At 42.8% G+C, this 22865-nt stretch overlaps 1 protein-coding gene across 3 annotated transcripts in view; it reads right to left on the minus strand.

Moving 5' to 3' along the window:
* Positions 1 to 22865, minus strand: part of cgnl1 (cingulin-like 1) — a 126630-nt gene that overhangs the window by 30200 nt on the left and 73565 nt on the right. For all 3 annotated transcript variants that reach the window (XM_055661227.1, XM_055661228.1, XM_055661225.1), the window contains exons 9-12: positions 12264 to 12470; positions 10725 to 10829; positions 8182 to 8334; positions 5848 to 6018 (exon numbers count right to left, since the gene is read on the minus strand). In XM_055661227.1, the coding sequence (XP_055517202.1) occupies positions 5848 to 6018; positions 8182 to 8334; positions 10725 to 10829; positions 12264 to 12470 (636 nt within the window). The remainder of the gene's footprint in view (positions 1 to 5847; positions 6019 to 8181; positions 8335 to 10724; positions 10830 to 12263; positions 12471 to 22865) is intronic.

Below are 22865 nucleotides of genomic sequence, written 5' to 3' on the forward strand. Positions count from 1 at the left end.
AAGAGAAGACACAATCCAAACCAATCCGGGGATAACACAGAAGGGGGAAATAACAACACGTTATTTATGTGACCTTGGTTAATGAGACTAAATTAAGTTATAGGGCAATGTAAAATTTGAAAATCCCAGATTTTTTGGGGAAGAAAACATTTTAGCCAATAGGTGCAGGAGTAGGCCATTTGGCCCTTCGAGCCAGCACCACCATTCAATGTGATTTTATTTTATTTTTTTAAATGGGACATGGAGGTCACTAGCAATGCCAGCATAGTCTGCCCAACCCGAGCTGCCCTTGGGAAGTTGGACATCTTTCCTGGTGAAGGAATTCCCAAGGGGCTGCTTTAGACAAAGATCCAAGATCTCTAGACCCAGCGGTGATGAAAAAACTGAGATATTTTTCCGTCAGGACACTGTTATTTCACAAATGGTCCGAAGCACCTGGTGCCTTTGTCCTGGTGGACACAAGTTTTAGAAGTGCCATTTTCATATACTGGCAAGTAAATACAAGAGAGTTTGAAGATAGCACACAATACAACCAGTGTACTGGCAACGGGTAGGAGGGATAGTTCAGCATGGCGTTTAGGTTGTCACTAAACAGATTGCTTCAGGCTTAAATGTTGTTCACTTATGCAGGCAAGTGGGGAGTTTCCCAAAACCTTCCTCACATAATGCTGTGGAGAATCAGGAGGCAAGTCACCTTAAGGGTTCCCAGACTCTGAGCTACTGATGCAGTGCGAAGAAGGGTCTCGACCCAAAACATCACCTCTTCCTTTTCTCCAGAGATGCTGTCCGACCAGCTGAATTACTCCAGCTTTTTTTGTCTATCTTTGGTTTAAACAAGCATCTGCAGATCCTTCCAACACACAGTATTCATGTGGCTGGTTCAGATAAGGTTTGGATGAAGGATATCACCTCGGAGTTTGATGGTGGGGGTGTCAGCAAAATCATGCCCTTGAATTTCAAGAATATGTGGTTAGACTCCCTCTTGTTGGGGTCCTCTCTGCCTAGGCACTTTCTGGTTTGAAAGTTTGCAGCTACCTATCAGCCTGTATCTGTGTATTACTGACTATTCAACCAAGTGATCTTTTGGAGATGTTTTAATTCACAAAAATCTCCAAACGTAAAATCAAGTTATAAAGATGTTAATTATTTTAATCTATTCAACATCCAAATTATCAGGACATTGTTAAAAACCATATCCTGCACTCTGTACCTTCCTCTTTGCTCTATCAATTGTACTTTAGTTTGAACTGCTTGTATCTATGGATGTCTGAATTGTTTGGACAGAGTGCAAAACAAAGTTTTAACTGTACCTCAGCACACGTGCCCATAATAAACATCAAACTAATCCCTTCCTTTGTAAATGCAAATGCGTTTCAAAACATCTAAAGCGAAGCACAAAGTCCTGGGAACACAATGCAGGTCATGCAGCATCTGTGAGGAAGGAACCAGACCCAACAGTTCAGGGTGATGATTTTTTGTCACCAAATGTTGGGGTGACAATGTTGCTGCCAGTCCCAATATTTACTCAGAACCACAAGGTGAGCAGTGAGTGGGAGGAATACCAGACAGAAAACCTCAAGGAGGTTTCCCACACAGCTAGCGTGTACTTAGTTCTCCAAACCGGATTTTCAAGAAAGGATCAAACCACAATGCCCCATTTAATACTTGCTGAATCTAGGATTGACATTTACTTTTTACATTATTCCACAGAAGCTATTCTACAATTGATTATTTCTCACCAATTATTTGGAATAGTAAGTAATGTGATACCCTGCATAATTCAAAACCTTTGCACTTCACGAATATATCTGAAATGATTTTAAATTAGCACCTAGGTGCAGAGAATGTGCTCATCTGTTACCATATGTGGGTGCTTTGCAATTAAGACCGTCATTGAAATTCAATACGGCGATATTTTCACTCGCTGTTCCAGAACAACAACAAAGCAGCCAGTTAGAAGGAAGGATGGCCAGCTTCCTGTCTCCACATTAATACAATGGGTGCACAGAAGCCGGGAGAACAGCATTCTGCCTCAGTTTAACACTTTCTCACCCTAACCCAACTCTGCCTGGCCAGGTACAACAGTAACAACATTTTATTCATTGTGAGAATAAACTTTTTACACACAAGCTTAAGTGAGCACACGGAGCAGCACGGTGGCGCAGCGGTAGAGTTGCTGCCTTACAGCGCTTACAGCTCCAGAGACCCGGGTTCGATCCCGACTGCGGGTGCTTGTGTGTACTGAGTTTGTACGTCTCCCCATGACTTGCGTGGGTTTTCTCCGAGATCTTTGGTTTCGTCCCATACTCCAAAAGCGTACAGGTTTGTAGGTTAATAGGCTGGGTATCAATGTAAATTGTCCCTCGTCTGTGTAGGATAGTGTTAATATGCGGGGATCACTGGTCAGCACGGACTCGGTGGGCCGAAGGGCCTGTTTCCACGCTGTATCTCTCAAACTAAAACCAAACTAAAATGTGATTCCCAGAGTGTCTATCCTAACCATCCTAACATCCCGTCCTCTGCCTCACAGTTAACGTTTTTCACTCGTAATCTCACAGCCTTTGGTGTCCTGTTCATCTCTAGCCATTATCCACCCATCTGTTAACCAACCCCCTCACCTGTATCCACCTATCACTTGCCTGGCTTTGTTCTGCCTCCACCTATCTTCCAGCTTTCTCCCCCCCTACTAAAATCAGTCCATTAAAGGGTCCCGACCTGAAACATCGCCTATCCATGATCTCCAGAGATGCTGTCTGACCCGCTAAGACATTCCAACACTTTGTGCTTTTTTTTGCTCAGGGAATGTACACTACTTTCCATAACTCTAAGAGACATTATACCCTAGTCAGCATGTATCAAGTGATGGGATAATTCCTGGAACTTGCCTCAAAAATATTACAGGCATGCGTTTAAGGACAATCAAAAGCTTGACAACATTGGAAAAGTGGGCGATAAATGATAACTAAGTTTTGTTTTAGTATAATTCTTGGAAGGGATACGACTGAAGTTTGGGGTGATGTGAACCAACAGAATTAGGAAAAAAGTTTCATCCACACCTTCAAACTAATATATATAGTCATACACACGTCCATGTCCAAAGGGAGGAAACTACGACTCAATGATCTCAAAACAATGATTTCAAAATCCTTGCAAAAATACTGACTGACAGAATTGAAGGGTCATTCATTTAATCAAATTATTCCCACTCAGATTGAATGGTACTTTTATTTTTCACATGACAAAACAGTAGATATGATAGGGTTGGGTTAGAGAGTGATCATTCAGGGATCATAAACTAATGACATCCAGCCACGCACAGAAGATGGCCAAGACAACACCGACAAACTGCAGGTGCTGGAAGCCTGGATTTATAGCATAAAGGCTGATGTCAGGGTTGTGTGGGGATAGGGTGCTGATGAAACATCTGGTTTATGGGTTAACAAGATCATTTAGAGAGAGAGAGAGAAAGAGGAAACAACAAAGGAACAATGGGGGGAATTTCCTCCAACCCTGTCCTGCAAGGTCAGATGGATGATGTACAGCAGAAAATGACCAGTTTGGACAGAGAAAATCTAAATTACCCGAACGTGTTAAAGAAAGAATTGAATTGAATAAATGTTATTACCCAAATACACAAGTAACAACACAATATACAGTAGACAATTAAAAATAAAACATTATAATTTAAACATGTGAAGAATGAAATAAAATACCAGAGCAAAAGGAGGCTACAGACTTTTGGTTATTGAGTAGAGCAACTACTCGTGGATAAAAGCTGTTTATCTGTCTGGCTGTGGCAGCTTTGACAGTCCAGAGTCGCCTTCCAGAGGGAAGTGATTCAAAGAGTTTGTGGCCAGGGTGAGAGGGGTCAAAGATGATCTTGCCCGCTCACTTCCTGGCCCTTACAGTGTACAGTTCGTCAATGGAGGGAAGGTTGAAGCCACTAACAGTCTCAGCTGATCGAACGATGCGCTGCAGCCTCCGGATGTCGTGCTTGGTGGCTGTGCCAAACCAGACCATGATGGAGAAGGTGAGGACAGACTCAATGATGGCAGTGTAAAACAAGACCATCATTGCCTGTGGCAGATTGCGTTTTCTCAGCTGCCACTGGAAGTACATCTTCTGTTGGGCCTTTTTGACTATGGAGTCGATGGTGGCCTCCCATTTAAGGTCCCTGGAGATGATGGTTCTAAGGAACTTAAATTACTCCACAGATGTGACTGTGGAGTTGTTGATGGTGAGTGGGAGGAGGGGAGGGGGAGCTCTCCTAAAGTCTACAATTTATAGATATTTTGAAAACCTTGAAAAAAGTAAATTAACTTTTTGAAAACTTCTACATAAATGTCATTTTAATTAAAATTAATTATTATTAAATTACGTTGTCTTATTGCTAGCCATGCCGTTGCTGGATGTATCAGCGGTGACTGGTGTAAAGGATGGACATAATGCACATCCAGCCCTCAACTCAGTAAGCTGCAGAGCATGCAGGACACAATGGTGAGCCAGAGGTTGTGATGCACCCACACTCTGTCACCAGCCAACATGTATTGCGATCATTTTAACCCTGCATGTGTTAACAACAGTAGTCTTCAAACCTGTTGAAAAAAAAGCATTGGTCACACGCATAAAAGGGAATCCAGCCTGACCTCTGCATCGTTGCGCTTACTGCTGCATGGAAATTGTGCTGGAGTCGCTGAGCTCCCAAGACACAATGGCGAGCCAGAGCTTGGATGCATCAAGGCCCAATCTCCAGCCAACTTGTAGTTCTGGATCTCTGCATCAGTGCACTCACTGCTGTACGAAAAGACAGGCTGGATATGCAGAGCTTCCAAGACTCAATGATGACCCAGAGGTCAGATGCAGCAGTGTGTAATCTCTAGCCCTATACATACTTGGACGTGGATATCATGAGCGAACCAACATCAGATCTCAGCTGACTATCAGTTTTCTCTGCAACCTCTGGCCAGCCAATTGTAACAGTCATTGGTTTTTTCCAAAGAAAGCCATTAAAGTTTGTGATTTGCTCTTTACAAAAATGTGTTTTGTTTTTGAAGAGATCAGAGGATTGGCCGCGTCCATACAAATTTTGAATGCTCACAATGTTTTTTTCTTGCTAGCTCTGGCGGAAAACAGGAGGCTCCCTGTATATTACAAACAAGTGAGGTCACTGCGACCCGAATTCTGAACGGTTATTCAAATGGATCACCAAATACATGTGAAATGCAACCAATCTAAGAGTTGATTTTAATGAGCAAAATTTCAAAGGATTAGGTTAACAATACTACGTATTTAGAGCTAGCTCTCGTGAAAACATCAGCCAGAGTGGAAATGGTTTCCATTGAGAAAGATTTCAGAAAACAAACTTTCTTAACGTTCTTCTACAATGTTTAGAATAAGTGGAAAGTATGCTCTTTGCCATTGAACAGAGAACAGTGCAGGACAAGAACAGGCCCCTCAACCCACAATGTCTGTGCCGAACATGATGCCAATACCATCACTCATCTTCCTGCACATAATCCATATCCCTCCATCCTCTGCTATGGATATTAAAAAGTATTTAAAATGCGTTAACATATCGGTTTCAACCACCAACCCCAGCAGTGTGTTTCAGGCACTCACTGCCCTCTGTGCAAAGATTTTCCCCACATATTGCCTTTACACTTCACCTTAAAGCTATACCCTCTTGAATTGCTGCTTTTGCAAGTTAAGCTTTCTGTAATCTCATTTAATTTTTACCAATGTCAGTCTGTGATGCATCAAGGAAAGAATTTGCTCAACTTTCTGCTGAAATCCTTTGGTTAAAGGTCAGTAGTCAAAGGTTAAATAAACAGTGTTATCTTGCATTACCTCATCCTGCAGTTTCTTGGTCATTAGCAAAGATTTCTCCACCTCCAGGCCTTTGGTTTTCAGCTGTTGCTGCAAGGCAGTCAGCTGACTCCGGCTCTTTTCCTTGCACTCATCAAGTTCCTTCCGCAGATCAAGGCTCGACCTCTGAGAATCCTTAATCATCTCAGCCATCTGCAGGAGGTAAAGCAGGATTGGGGGAAGGGGGAGGGTAAAGCAGCAAAGAAAACATTTCTTTAAAAGTTCCATATTATACAGAGAAAAGATTTGAAATCACTTTACAGTTTCATCACTCAATGCAATATGTTGAAGCATAGTCGCTGAATGAGTTATCCACCAGTTACACTTCTCCACCCTTTCTCTGCAGCCCTGGATTTTTTCCCTTTTGTGTGTTTAACCAATGCTTTTTATACAACGGGTTTAAAGACTGCTTGCCAGGCCATTGCACATAGAAGGGATGGAACATGTTTAAAGCCCCTTGGACTGCTTGCCAGAGGAGCATGACGCTGCACAGTGTCGCAGCTGGTAGAGATGCTGCCTCACTGCACCAGAGGTTCTGTCTGTGTGGAATTTGCACATTCTCCCTGTGATTGTACACATCTTCTCCGGGTGCTCCAGTTCCCTCTCACATCCCAAAATCTTGATTAATTGGCCTCTGTGGTGTATTGCCCCTAGTGTGTTAGGCGTGGATGCGAGTGGTATAACATAGAACCAGTGTGAACAGGTGATCGGTGTCGGAGTCGGTGGGTTGAAAGGTCCGTTTCCACATTGTATCTCTAAATACATAAACACATATGTACACAAAATCCAATGTCATCCTGGTATATTATCAATGGAATAACATGGCTTGTACTAAAAGCATAGGCAAATAAATGTCAGTGTTATGTACACAAAAATTTGATAAACATAGTAATATTGTTTAAATTTAAAAATATTATGCAATACTCCTCTCAACGTGAGCGAGTCTGGTTACACTCCTCTTTCAAGCCGCGCATACCAGATCATGCTACTCACTCTTACAAATCACCCTCATCTTCCCTCTAGCTGTTCACTTAAAAACAACACCTCCTTACTTTCTTGATTTAAACTGCAAATAGTTTTAAGCATTCCACTCAAATCTTCTCCTAACTAACCTCCTCTGCTCTAAGGAGAACCCTCCCAGTTTCCCAGTCACTCATTCTTCAGATTTGAAATGGAGGAACTAAATGTAAACCCGTTCTATAAACCAGCATCTGCGGTACCTTGTTTCTAACGAAATGTAAAAAATACAATCGCAGATTTAACTTACTTCCACTGCTTGGAATTAATAATAGATTAAATGGGATTACTATAAATAGGTATGATGGCAGGCATGGATGGGGTGGGCTGAAGGGCCTGGTGCTGTACTGTCGGACTCAATGACTGCAATCTTCACAGTACCAGTAAAGTGATTCTCACGTAATTCCACACTCCATTGCATCCGGCTAAGAGGGGCGGTCAGGCAAAATGGTAGCATTGCATAGGAAGGAACTGCAGATGCCGGTTTAAGACACAAAAAGCTGGAGTAACACAACGGGACAGGCAGCATCTCTGGAGAGAAGGAATGGGTGATGATTCGGTTCTTCAAGGGTCTCGACCCAAAACCTCCCCCATTCCTTCTCTCCAGAGATACTGCCTGTCCCACTGAGTTACTCCAGCTTTTTGTGTCTAAAATGGGAGCCTTTGCTGGTGCCACAATCTTGACAGCAGAGATGAACAAAAGCAGCATCTAGAATTAACATTTCCATCACTCCTCTCAAGAATAAAGCAATATTCCTTAATTTTCACTGAAGATGTAGCTATTGGAAATGTCACCCAGAAACATCAGAATTCTGAGAACCAAGTTATTCTGGATACTCAGATTTTCTTTAAAATTCAGGGAACTATTCCATGCAAACGGGCACATGATACTTGTCAGTTCCTATAGTAAAGTCAAATGGGAACTCTTAAGAATGTCAACTGCTACTGCAGCATATCTCCATTACTATTGTATTTGAAAGAACACAAAGTGCTGGAGTAACTCAGCGGGTCAGGCTGATTCCCCTTTCACTCGCCAGAGTTGATGACCTACATCAGAGGGTAGTCGGGGGATAGATGTGAAAGGGCAGGCAACAAGTTCAAGACTTGGTACATCTGTGATAAAATCCCAAACGCTGTTAGATTGGTGGCGTTTCCCAGCATGTTTCCATCCACTGGAAAAGGCACGAGGCAACCCTTAGAAGTGTGTAGGTACCTTGCAGCCATGAATTTCCAAGAAGGAATATTAATGCCAACTAAATAATTTGCACGGAGATGAGGTGTTGATGCAAAGGGACCGACCTCCTTCTGAAGCTTTTCAACCATCTTCTCCAAATGCCTTCTTTCATCCTCCATTTCACTCTTTGTTTTCTTTAGAAGGTCTTTCTGAGCTGTCTCCGCCTGAAGCCTTTCATTTATTTCCTGATACTCCTGCGATCTCTTGCTGAGGCTTCTCTGTGTGAAATCAAAGACATTATATATATGACTAAAACTCCTTCTTAAGTCAAGAGGCTATTACATATGAGAATTAAGTGCTCCTGTCATGCACCCGCCCGTGTGTGAACTGAGATGCACAGAGCGAGGGAATTAGTTGTGTTATCATATGGAATATCCACTTCATCCTCTCAGGAATATCTGCCCTGGTCTTGGATTAAAACTAGGTCATGAGCGACCACCCACTTGCTTAAAACCCGTTGCCCCTCTTCAGATTTTCAGTTCTAATTAAAGGTTCGGGACCTGAAACATTAACTTTGTTTTATGCTCCACAGATAAGGCACAAATCTGCTCAGTGACTCTAACGCAGCTTTTTAAAAACCAGCAGAGCTACAGGACAGGTCAGTGCGGGAAAAACAAAATGACTGCAAAAAAATCAAGCGAGTTTGCTCTGGACTGTACCAGGATTCAGGTGGGAGATAAGCTGTCTGCTGATCCTGAGACAACGCTGCATTAAACTCTTGGTGGAATCCAGTGGATGGAGCTCAAACGTCTGTAACTTTGCCAGCAGTTAGTCTGGTAAGTCTGTACACTGAACATGTGCCAAGTTAATCTGACAGTCCTGTGAAGTCATCAATTTCATTGGAAGAAATGGCTCTGAACATATTAATGCAGGGTAGTTTCCTTCTTGTTTATTTAATTGCATTTAGTTTAGTTGGCGATACGGCATGGAAATAGGCTCTTCCATCCACGGCAACCATTGGTCACCCATTCATATTAGTTCTGTGTTAGCCCACTGTTGCAACATTTCGTACACACTAGGGCCAATTTTGCAGAAGCTTTTACAGTCGATCGAATTATATTTGTATTCAAATCATTGACGGGTATTTTTGATGTTTTAATTTACCTTTTCAGAAATTTATTTAATTTGAAAATATTATAATTGTTTTTTTTTTCCAATCGTTACCTTTGATTGTTTTTCAATGTTTGCGAATGCGGAGCATTCCTCGACATTTACAAAATCATTTTCTTTCGCAGCTCTGCTGGCTGGTGAGGCTTGGATGTGGGGCTTAATGCAACACTGCGAGGGGTTGTATCAGTTTCACCTCCGCCCGCATTAGAAGCCTCTGTGTGCACTCTGTGGGCAGCAAGTGCGAACAGTGAGGCAGCACCAGCACAATCCAGTGAGTGCACTGGAGCAGGAACAAAGTTGGGCAATGTAAAGAGGTTCAGGTTTATGATGTTGTCCAACTTTGTTCCACCCCAGTGCATCTACTACTGAAGGCCTGTCCTTTAGCTTTTAACTTCCAGACCAAGAGACTATTGCTTGCACCTTTGCTAGTGCCAAATAATGAGCAACAACACACACAAAGGGAAGCAAGTAATCCACCTGGTCCACTCAAACCTGGACAATCCTTCATTATAATAGTGGCTGTTCTGACCCAGGTATTATCTCCTCTACTGTCAGTTCCCATAGTCCTGGCTGGTCTTTCCTCTATAAATGCCCCCTCCAACCCACAATCCTCTGGGGAAGAGAAGTCATCACATTTATCATCTTCTGTGAGATCAATAACAGCAAATACCTCTGGCCCTCTGGTTTAAATGGACATGCTTTATCTTGCTACATGTTCCCTCATTTCAGTCTCTTTCACTGGCGGAAACATCGCAACATCTACCTTGCCTTGGGAACTTGTCTGTTTCAATAATATCAGCCCTATTCTCCTAATGATCATAGTGTACAGATCTAGCTCCTTATCCATTGTCACGTGTACTGAGACTCAACGGTGGTTTATTGCCACATGTCACCTGCACAGTGAAATTCATTTTGCACAGATCACACTTGCAAGCTGCCATGTGTTGGCACCATTTACAGTAGAGTGAAAGCTTTGTTTTACAAACTGTTCAAACAGATCAGATATACTACACTTAAATACAATTAAGTCAAACTCAACGACAGTGGATGGAGCAAAGGGGGAAATACAGAGTGCAGAACCCCAGTGAGAGACACAATGCAGGAGACCAGACCTGAGGGTAGTTTACAGCAGCACTGGTGTCCACTTCCACAAACAGGACAGACATAATCCCAACTCCACATGATCATAATTGCAATCATTTATCCAAAATGTGAAAACTGCGTCTTCAATAGTCTGCCCTCAGATGGCAAAATGCTCCATCCTTCTTAATTAGAGTAATTAAATCTTATTCTAAGTGCTGATATTTGTATGTTGGAACAATAGATGTGAATCCCCATCCCCCCCCCCCCCCTCCTTTACCATTGTTACAGTAGCATACAGATTATTGATCCTTCCACAGTGTAATATCAAAGCTAAAGGCTCGGGTTAGGGAGAGGAGTAATTTAGCAGTGAAGGGCTGTCTCGCTAGAACCTGCTGTGTTGGTGCTTGGGGCTCACCTGGACATCATCCAACCGACTCTCCAAAGACCTCTTTGCGAATGAAACATCCTGTTCCTGATCTCCGACATTTCTCAAGGCAGCTTCCAGTTGCTTCTTCTCTTGCTGAAAAAAAGTTGCGGTTACAACCTTTACGTTTATCACTAAATCAGACTTTAACACCATCAAATATTACTCTATTATCAAGCAAATGTGTTTTTAGTTTGATCTGTTGACGCTCACATACAAGTTCCGAGTCTATTTCATAGAAATATAGAAACATAGAAAGTAGGTGCAGGAATATGGCATTCAGCCCTTCGAGCCAGCATCGCCATTCAATATGATCATGGCTGATTATCCAAAAATCTTGCTTTCTCCCCAATAGCCCTAGATCCCAGATCCCAGGATTTCAGGAGGTTCTCACATTTATGTTTCTCTAAATGAGTTCTGAGAAGGAAACTAAGATGAAAATATGTTGAGATTATCATAAGGGCCAACACCAGTGATGAAAAGAAGCTACTAGACAGAAGGATACCCTAAAAGTACAAAGTGGAAACAAATTTAAACATTGTAAGTTTCTGTTCCAAATATTTAACACTTCAACTGATACATAATTATCCTTAAACTTAAACACCCTTGAAATAAAGAAATATCTTTAGAATCAATCCACATAATTCTTCACACAAAAAAAATCAATATATATATATATTATACACATATACACATATACATACATATATAGTTCTCCAAAGATACCTTTGGTCTTTTATTCTGTTATCACATTTGGAAACTGTTTCCACACATTTACGACACTAAATTTAAACTTTTTAAAAGTAAAAAATCTGGCCTCCAACACCAAACATCTTTGCCTGCAAAAGGCAAATTGAAGGACTAATCCCCAGAAACAAAACTTCTAAGCAATTTAAAAATCTGTGGATCCTCTTATGGTGTGGGTCTGACAGATTTTTTGGTTGTTCCAACCATGCACAATCATGCAAAAATGCTTTTTAAAAGTTGCAGAGATTGACTTGAGTGGTCAGTGCATGCACGGATTACTTAGTGCTATTTGTGGGAAAGCCCGCAGCTGATTGTCCCCAAGTTGCCTCAAATCTCTGAAGTGTTTTAGGAGTTTCCTAACGAGGCTATAGGTGAGTGTCATGTCCATGGAGATTCACATCCCTCCCCCAGCAAAGCTCCGCTTTGGAGAATCATGGGATAGGTGGAGCTCCACACGAAGGGATCAACAAGGCCCAACGTTCAGAGTGGAGGAAGGAACTGCACATGCTGGTTTAAATTGAAGATAGACACAAAATGCTGGAGTAATTCTTTGGAGAAAAAGGAAAAAGGAATAGGTGACGTTTTGGGTTGGAGCGGAAGAGTCTAACCCGCTGAGTTACTCCAGCGTTTTGTCTCTTAGGTATTCCCGTGATTTTCCAAGATGCAAGCCTCAAGAAGAACCACAGTCATGTTAAAATGACTGAAATACTAAATCTTTAGAAAAAAAGAGCATATGAGGGGACAGAGGGGGTGAGTGAAACCGCATCTTCCTGGCTGCATTACCTCCAGACGCACACATTTATCCTTCTGCCTTCTCTCCTCTTCCTTCACGTTGTAAATTACTTGTTCGAGTTCACCACTCTCAGCTTGTAGTCTGTCGATTTTATTTTTCAAGGTCCCTCTTTCATCCTCAAGCTGCCTCACACGATCCTCTGCTGCGGTCTTTGCTTGCTTAGCTTCAATGTTTTCCTGCTCCAGTTTTCTTTGGGTCTATTGGAATAATTTAGCATTAAAACCTGTGAACTTTCAATATAATACTGAGATCCATGTCCAAAAAAATGTAGACAAACAAATAAAAAAAGAAACCATTAAATTAATATTAAATGTTTTTTCTAACTGTACGGACCCAGCTCCTCTGTCTGGTTTATAACTTTTTTTTTGTTTTTATTTATTTATTATTATTATTTATTTTTTTTAGTTGATGACGGAATATTCATTCGGAACCTTCTGAATTTTTGTAATCGGCAGGGCAGTACTCTGCATATCGCCAACTTGGACAATTTTACATTTTTTATCAAGCCAATTAACCTACAAACCTGTACGTCTTTGGAGTGTGGGAGGAAACCTCGGAGAAAACGCACGCAGATCACGGGGAGAACGTACAAACGCCATACAGACAGCACCCGTAGCTGGGATCGAACCTGGGTCTCTGGTGCTGCATTTTGCTGTAAGGCAGCTACTCTACCGCTGAGCTACCGTGACTGCCCATGCACCCCCTACTCTTTCCATACATGTTTGTATTATAAACATTACCCAAACTATTAATTACATGCTATCACCATCAATAACACTTCTTCCAGCAGTTGTAATGGATTCATAATACATGTCATTGAGTAAGAACAATTCAACCATCAAATTATACAAGATTCAAAGTGACTCATCAGATGTTACCATACTGTATGTAAAATGTCTATTTACGACACGATGCAATACGATAAACTTTATTCATCCACAGAGGGAAGTTAGTTTGCCAACAGTCACAACACACAAGGTACACAAAAACTTCAAATTATAAGTCAAAAAAAGAAGGGAAGGCCAAGCGACTGTTGCCGTGTACACAGCGCCTAAACCGGAATGAAGGAACGAATGAACCCAGACTTATCCCCTGGGCAGAGGATTCTAAAACTAGTGCCCCCCTCCCCGGGTTCACCTTTGTTCTCTCACTGTCCCTCACAGCAGTCCCCTCACGCTGGGTCCCCATTGTCTTCCCCCCCCTCATGCTCCGCCGCCACCGTGGATCTCGCTGCCGCCGCCCGTGCTCCATTACCGCCGAGGCCCCGCCACCACCACCAAGGATCCCCACACTATTGTCTGCCAAGTGCTTCTAAATGAACATGCATGACATCCAACATCATGACAGCACAAGCTTGCATTGGTGTTTACCTCACCACAGGACTGACAACTACCAATAAAAGGTCTTGATCAGATCAACATCTGATTGCTCTGATAGCTTGTTCAGCTGTAAAATGATATTATGGCCTGGCTCTTTTCATATTTAGAAGCAGTGAAATATATTTACAGAAGAAATAGTGAACTATCCCAGTACAAATGTTCAGGGTGATGCAATTGAAATCATTCTCTGTCCATCCTCCACAGAGTTTGGAGACAAGTACATGCACTCTATTTCCCGTACCTAATTATCACATACTCCAAATGTTTAAAATACCTTGCTGTCATCTGGTAGGTGCACTTGTGGGAAATACAGTTGGGCCTTTGACATTTAGCACTTACATCAGTTGAGTTCTGTCAATGCATGTGGAAATGCAGAAGGAAGGAATGAGTTTGAACAACATTGAAAATTAATAAACTATGACACCATATTTTTTGAGGCACTAAAATGCAGAAATGCTTCCGGTCTTTGATTGTTCGAAGGCCAAGAAAGATCAAGATGAAAACAGTTACCACAGGAACAAATGGGACTCTCAGTCCCCACACAATACAGACAGGTGGACAATAGAAACACACTTGCCTTGAATAAACGTTGCCATTCAAAACAATAAAGCTGACAGTAGCATGGATTACATGTGCTGTGAGAATGCCACAGATAGTTTATTCATCTTGAGCTTCATTGGCAAGGCCTTTGTTTATCAGTCATCCCTAATTGCCCAATCTCTGACTAAGAGTGGCAGACTATTGGCTCACGGGGCAGCATGAAGGAGATTGCCGGATATTGTTATTTATATTTTTCTCTCTGTCCTTTCTGACTATTCAAAGAAATTGAAATCAGGATACTTCAGTGAGGATAAGGGCTGCATATTTAAAGTGGTAAAGTCCAATTCAAATCAATTAAACTAATCGATCCAACTAATTAATCAGAACCGAGATGGTGAGGTGTTGTAGTTGCAAGATTGACAACCCCCTTGTAAACAGTACCAACATCTGCAGCAAGTGATAGAAACAAAGAACTACAGATGCTGGTTAATACACAACAGGACACAAATTGCTGGAATAACTCAGCGGGTCAAGCGGGTATCTCTGAAGAGCATGGATAGGCGATGTTTTGGGTCAAGACCCTTCTTCAGACTTGTAGCAAGTGTTAGCTGCTCGGGAACTTTTGCTCAGGGTTGACAAACTGGAATCTGAGCTCCTAACACTGAGACACATCGGGAGGGGGAGAATTGCCTGGACACAGTATTCCAGGAGGGAGTCAGATTAATTTTTGGAAACTTGGAGAATGATAGTGTGACTGCAGGAGAGGTTGGTAGAGTGATACAAATAGTTTATTCCTCTGTTCCCAAAGTACCTTAGGCCCTACCCCTGGCTGAGAGGTACAAGGTCCTTGTTCCCAGTATGGATAAGGGAGGGGATGCACATATTCTCCATGGCATGGGACACCATTCAAATGGGTGGAGAGAAAATGAATATAATGTGGGATAGCACATTCCAGGGGACAGACAAAGTCTTGAAGCTGTGTTGACCGCCAGGTGCCAGGGTTAAGGATGTCTTAACCCCTACGTTGTGTGGACCTGGACCCACCACAATCCGTCAACCACTGCATCAGAACAGCAGCAGATAAGATCCTGCTGGCTCTCCACTCTGCATTGGACCACGAACACCAAGAACTCATGCATCAGGCTATCGCTAATCAACTACAGCTCAGCATTCAACACTGTCGGTTCCTCTAAACATTTCATCAAAGTTGAAGAAATGGGTCTCTGTTTGTCCCTATGCCATTGGATCTTTGACTTCCTCACCAGAACTCAATCAGGATAAATTGGCAACAACACTTCCTATTCACTGCCCATCAGAACAGGGTCACCTCAAGGCCGTGTGTGTTCAGTCCCCCACTGTACTCTATACCAGACACAGATTCCATCTCTAACAGTTGCCATGATCCATGTGGCAACCAACAATACAAGCAGAACCAGGAAGGACACTCTGCTGAGGAATTATGTGCAGTTCTGGGCAAAATTGAAAAGCAGAACAACAAAGGTGATTTCTTTTTTAATCTGCTGGTAGAAACCAGAGGACCAGGCAACATCTGCAGAGAGAACAGAACAGATGACGACTTGGCTCAGGACCCTCCTGCGAGTTCATTCTGAAGAAGGGATGCAAGCAGAAGCCTCCACGTGGAGCATCGCGGGCAATGCTGACGACAGAAACTGTACCACAGTGACTGACTGAAGTAGCCAATTCTGCAACCACCGACAATCAACCGTCACTGACCGATCGGAAAGACGTGATATGGAAGATGGCCGGACACGAGGAAGAAGATTCTGAAGAAGGGACCCGACCCAAAGCGTCATCTGTCCATTTCCTTCAACAGATGCCTCCTGACACACTGAGCTCCTCCAGCAGTTTCTTCTTCTACTCAAGATTTCAGCATCTGCAGACTCGTGTCACCCCAAGGGTGATAATCACATGTAAATTTGCAAAAAGTGAATCGGATTGGAGCTGGATCAAAGCTTGGTGCGGGAGAGGTAGGTCTTGATTCATGGGTTGGAAGGAGCTGTTGTGTTGAGATGGGCTGCATCCAAACTGTTCAGGCAGCAGTGTCCTGGTAAATCGCATAAAGAGGGCTGTAGATGGGCTTTAAACTCATTGGAAATGGGTCAGGCTTAAGTGAAAATAGGTTTCATAGATTAAGAAGAATGAGAATGAGGCGATTCAGGGTAGTGAGAGAGAGGATGGTAATCAATATTAGTGAAAGTGTGCAACAGAAAGACTGGAGTAAAAAATATCAAAGCTTAAGGTTTTTATTTGAATGCACAGTACTTTAAAGGAACGAGATGAGAGGATTTGGCAAACTGGAAGCAGTCAATGGCCAAGAAACAGTGTGACCTTGAAAGGGCACAGGGTTGGGGGATGTTGCAGAAATAGGCCACAGAAGATTTTTGAGATGGAATACTTTCTCGTAGAAACACTAGTGCTGTTCAACAATATGCGAAATGTAACATGCTTTGCACAACACAGCTTGCACAATGATCAGGGACGCCAAAAAAAAGAGCAAATGAGGATTTCCAGCTTTAAACTACACGGAGCATTGGCTTCACAGGAATGAGAGGCTGGGCAACATAAAGAGGCAAGCAATGTTTTCAGGGCTGAGGAACGTGGTCTTCATAATTAAGGGAAGAGCCTTCCTTGGGAGAAGCTGAGGCTGAACGCACCAAGGACGATGTGATCCAGTGAGACGCAGACAGCAATCCACGTATAACCGGGTTAAATGGAAGGAAACTCACAGTTATTCTGAACTTCAATATCAAAGTTCATTAGAAAGGATGGCAATTGCCATGAAAACAGAACATCTTTAGAATAAAGAAGAGAGACAGAGGAAGGGCTGGATGACAGCACGGTGGCGCATGGTAGAGTTGCTGCCTAACAGCACCAGAGACCCGGGTTCATTTCTGACTACGGGTGCTGTCTGTACGGAGTCTGCACATTCTCTGTGTCCACATGGATTTTCTCCAGGTTTCCAGTCACATTCCAAAGACGGGCACATTTGTAGGTAAATTGTCCCTGGTGTGTAGAATAGAACTTGTATGAACAGGTGATCGCTGGTCGGCATGGGCTCAGAGGACCGAGGGGCCTGTTTCCCCCCCCACCTCTTAATTAAACTCAGTGGGTCACGCAGCATGTGGAGGGAACGGACAGGTGACGCTTCAGATCGACCCAAAACATCGTCTTTCTCTCCACAGATGTTGTCTGGCCCACTGAGTTCCTCAAGCACACTCTGATCTTCAGATTAAACCTGCAATTGCCGGCAAAGATAGATTGCAATAGAAAAGGAAATAGTGGGTCTGTGTCGTGAAGCTTTCAATGGTGCAAAGAAAAAGCATCTCAAAGGTGATGTCCAATTAATACAAGCTAGGGCGTGAGAGATATATTAGTGAGAGATATTAGAGTGAGAGAGATATTAGAGCAGCAAAAATGCAGTGAGGAGAGGTGGGGTTTTATTCTGCAAGGGAGTGTAGCATTTTAACAGGCTGGGATGATATAAGAGATTTTTGGGTGGGTCATTATTTCATGAAATACAATCAAAATAATGACCCCGTGTGAGCAGGCAGGCCCCAAGGCAGTAGTTTGCCAATAACATGAATATAATAAACAGTGATGAAAACTGAAACCATATCTCCACAATCAATTTATTGTCATTTTGTTTAATGGTAACATGTGAAAAAAAACTTCAGGCTGAATGACTTGGTCTTCACCAAGTGGTTCAAAGTAAGGTCAGGCTTCCTCACTCAATGGGAGTTTTGTTCATTTCCACTGCAACACACGTTTACAGTTGAAATAGTTATCCTTGAGCACTGGTAAATCAATGGTTAAATCTATAGGCGAGAACCGACAGAGGAAAGTAACACTAGATGAACTATCCTGCTCCAAGTGGGAGGGGTTCTGATTAATACCAGAGAGATTGTAGGCTTTTACTCTTTCCGAGATTAGGATATCAGCTGTGATTTGTTCTCCTCCTCCATGCCAGACACAGCATCACATTTGGGAAGATTAGAAACCAACAAAAGCAAACTTTCACAGAAACAACCGCTTGTAGGAATATCTTGCCAAGATTCCACATCTTATCTCTCTCGCACCCACAAGCTCACAACCCCCCTTCTACAACCAAAACAATCTCAATCCCAAGCTGTTGCCAAAAGTAACATGCTCATACCCCAGCAAACTCCTGCAAAAATATTACAGAGACATCGAGCTCTGGCAGCTCTCCAAAGGGAATGCTGGAAACATCCAAGTTATAACAATCGGCACTGATAAAATAATGCCTGGAACTCCCATTCACCAGAAAAATAGTCTGCATTTTAAACAAAAGAATGATAACCAAACAATGCTTTTAAAACTGAGAGTTACCATTGATTTTGTATTTCACAGATGTACATCAGATTTTGTTTCTTTTTTAATTTATTTACTATTTTTTTAATTAAAAGCATTGTACATACATCTTAATCATGATATGCAACATAATACACTTTGTGTACAAGTTCTCTTTTTTTAAACTTTAAGCTGTAATAGAAAAAGAGAAAAGGGAAAGTAGAGAAGAATGAGGATAGTAGTGGAGTAGTCCGCAGTAGTTGCCGTTAAATGAATGATGATGTTTAAGTGAACTGCGTGCTTGAGAATGTGGAAAAAAAAGGGAAAGAAAAAAGAAAACAGGCCCCAAAGAAAAGAGGGCCTTAGGAAGGTAAAGGAAATAAGCAAAAAAATCCAAAGAAGGTAATCATTCTGTTTCTGGCATCAAATATTTTGGTTAACGTTTTTAGCGGATAATAATCGACTCCAGATCAACAAACCCAACACGTCAGCTGGTCATTCTTTCAGGTTGTGACTCACTTACAGTTTTGTTGTTTAATGTTTCTGTTTTTCAATATTTGTAGTCATTTGTTTTGTTAAAATCCATTGACCACTTAGCACTTGCGCCCATGGGCTGTATTCTCCAGAACAATTCCTGTCATTCCACACGCAACTCACGGCATTTCCCCGTCTGAGTCACGGACAACGTGGGATTTCTGTCTCGGCATATCCACCCCGGCGTTCAGCAGGGACGTGTGAAGATGCAACAGTCCCACGTCACTGAGACCTGGTGTTGGGAGATCACCTCCCCTGATGGGTCTCCAGATGGATTGAGCATGCGTGTGGTACAGTGGGTGGCACAGTTAGTAAAGCATCTGCCTCGAACACCAGAGACCCGGGTCCAATCCTGACTGTGTGTGTGTGGAGTTTGTACATTCTCCCTGTGACCGCATGGCTTTCCCCGGGTGCTTCGGTTTCCTCCGACATCCCAAAGATATGCGGGTTTGTAGGTCAACTGGCCTTTAGAAATTGCCTCAAGTGTATAGGGATAACATAGCATTAGTGTGAATGGGAGATCGATGGTTGGCATTGACTTGGTGGGCCGATGGGCCGAAGGACCTGTTTCCATGTAAACTAAACTCCCTCATTGTTTATTTTAGGCTGCATGCTTCTAATTGTTTAATTTAATTTTCTTCAAGTTTCTAATATTTTATCAATTTTAAAAAAGCTTAATTATTTTGAAATGTTTTCGATTGTTTCGGAATGTCAGTGTCATTTTGGTCGCCGGTTAATTCAGATGCCATGCTTCAACTATGAAAGTTTTCTTGATTATTTTATGGCCCGAGGCTTTTCCAGAAGCATCCTATAGTGTAATCTGTCAGGAGAGGCAGGAGGGATAGACATGAAGCCTAGATTCCCATGCATGAGAGAGAGAGAGAGAGAGAAGGGGCGATAGAGAGCGAGAGTACGAGAGAGGGCAAGGGCAAAAGAGAAGGAGAGGAGGAGAGCGAAAGAAAGAGAAACTGCAGTGAGGAAAGGTAGGGAAAAATCTTCTCCAAGAGAATGAGCATATTCCACAGGCATCTAAGTGTGTGGTGCAGAAAGGGTTTCAGATCCTTTACCTTTAGACTGTACTAGACTAAGTGGGACCCGTTGGGTCCCAGCATCACGCGGGAGGGCTGGTCACTAACGCAATATTCCACCTCTCCACCAATTCCAATACTGCTCGCCAGTGGGGGGGGCTGACTTGCGCTAGTATGGGTGTTGCGGGCTGAAGGTACTGGTTTCCAGAGGGCTAGTATAGACATTGTAAGCCCTATGGATGCTTGGGCGATTTTAAAAGCCAAGCCAAGGCAAACAATTGGGCTGCAGCCACCCGACAACCAAAATTAATTTTGTGAACACAAACTTGTTAAAAAGGGCTGCAGCCACTTTACAGCCGCATCGAGGGGACTTACCGTGGAGTAGACGTGCGTTCAGTGTTATTCGCAGCTCAGAGAGCCATGACCTTCTCGCTTCCTGGTCTGGCAGAGACTGAGTGAGGCACGACACTTCCTGGTTTTATAGTCCCTCCCCCTGCCGCCAGCGAGGGCAGCAGAGAGTATGGGGAATTTTGTAAAAACATTAATATCTCTCATTTTTCATCGATGGAAAAAATCGTCCGCACTCATACGGCGGAGGGGGGCTCTGAGCGAGGTGGCCAAAAATGACAGCCGTAGGTGGCAGCGTTCTCTTGCAAATCGCAGCACAGTCGGCCAAAAGCGGTCAAGATCAGAGATTTAGTAATATACTAGACCAAGTGCAGACCCGTTGGGTCTGCTCCCCCAATGGTGTGATCCCCCAACCCAATATTCCACCATGCACCCGTCTCCTCCAACGGAACAAAAGCCGTCCCCAAATGTAAGATTCCAGCACTCCCCTGCCTCCCTCAGCAGTGGATTAAAAAAAAATTCCAATTGCACCTCCCCTGCCTGCTGCAGCAGTGAAAAGTTCAGAGTGTTCCTGTCTTGCAACTTTGTTTTGAAGTGTGTTGGAAGCTGATAGGAAGGAGCAGCCGTCAACGAATCAAAAGGCAGAAAGGCAGCCGGACCCCGGACAGCAGGTGGCAGCCACACAGTTTTAATATATAATAGATAGATAGGTAGATAATGCGTGGAAACATGCCCTTCAGCCCACCAGGTCTGTGCCGACCAGTGATCACCCCGTATACTAACATTATCGTACACACCAGGGACAACTTACAATCTTTTTTTACAGAAGCCAATTAACCTACATACCTATACGTCTTTGGAGTGTGGGAGGAAACTGGAAAACCCACGCGGTCACAGGGAGAAGGTGCAAACACCGTACAGACAGCATCCGTAGACAGGATCGAACCCGTTCTCTGGTGCTGTAAGGCAGCAGCTCCACCACTGCACCATCTTGCCGTCGTGTTGATTAAAAAAAATGTTGGTTTATTTTCTCTGTTTTTAATTTAAGCAGTTTTTATATTTATTGAGTGGACTTTGCTGGATAGTTAGCTTAATCCAACCAAGCGATGCCATTTGCATCTGTCCATGAATATGTAGGACACAGACATTCTGCTTCCTCGTTCTATCTCAGCAGGAGATGGTTACTTTAAATCTAGATGCAGCTGCCACTCGGAGACTCGGCCCAGAATGGAGGACCGCATCTGATATCCCAGAGAATGTGAATGAGCCAACAGTATACACTGACAGCACGGTTAAAGTCAGATGAGCTAACTGAATCCAGCAACGTTCATTTGATAATTATAAAACGTGCTTAAATTAAAAGAAAAACAGAAAATAAACCAACCCGTTTGAAATGTTACCACTTGAAAGTGGTCACTGCGCACCAGGGTACTGAATCAGTCCTTCAGAATCCAAACTCAACTCCTGTCACAACACTTTGACAAGTTCAAGCAGCTTAAGAAAAAAAGAAGAAAGCAGAGTTTTGTTCCTTCAACCTCCTTGTAAACTCTGGGCAAAATTCCAAATCTCTTTCCTGCAGATTCCCAGTGTTAGTTCAATACATTTGGTACTATATTCCATCCAATTAGCATTATTTATTACTACATTTATATATCTGTTAATGCTGCCAACCTAGGCTACGAATTGCATTAAAGAAAGAATGTGGAATGTTGCTCAATCGCCAATCCCTGACTTCAACCTCTCTCAAAATGTTAAAGCTGCTCCAACCTCCCTTGTTAGTGAGAGAGACACTGCTCTTGAACAAGAACTGTGTGATAATAACCAACATGTCTCCTCTCAAACAGTACACCAATAGACTACCTCTCAGTTAGATTTGCTGTTCCTTGGAGCGTGGCACTTGCAGTATTTTGGGACCATCATGTTGTCTAACAGTGTACACACACGAATCTAATTGGATTTAAAGGGCTTCAACATACCTGGATGATGTTTTAAAGCATTAAGTAAATACAAGTATTTAAGAAGGAACTGCAATGCTGGAAAATCGAAGGTACCCAAAAAAGCTGGAGAAACTCAGCAGGTGCAGCAGCATCTATGGAGCGAAGGAAAAAGGCAACGTTTCGGGCCGAAACCCTTCTTCACTTCGTTCCATAGATGCTGCTGCACCCGCTGAGTTTCTCCAGCTTTTTTGTGTACCTAAGTAAATACAAGTACTTCCTTTTCTTCCCAATAGAAATTCTGTTTCAACAGAAACTGATTTCAGTAATTTTGTTACATCTGTTTACCGATCTGCAACATATTTTATCAAGAAATATCCCAACCATGTCTTTTCATACGAACAGCAGTATATCCAGTTCATGGAAACAAAAGTGCGCATTGAACAAGTTCAGCTTCAGTGAAACCAAACATGCTCTCTAGGAATGCATGATCGACCGGT

Source organism: Leucoraja erinacea, chromosome 33, assembly GCF_028641065.1.
Source record: "Leucoraja erinacea ecotype New England chromosome 33, Leri_hhj_1, whole genome shotgun sequence".
Classification (NCBI taxonomy): domain Eukaryota; kingdom Metazoa; phylum Chordata; class Chondrichthyes; order Rajiformes; family Rajidae; genus Leucoraja; species Leucoraja erinaceus.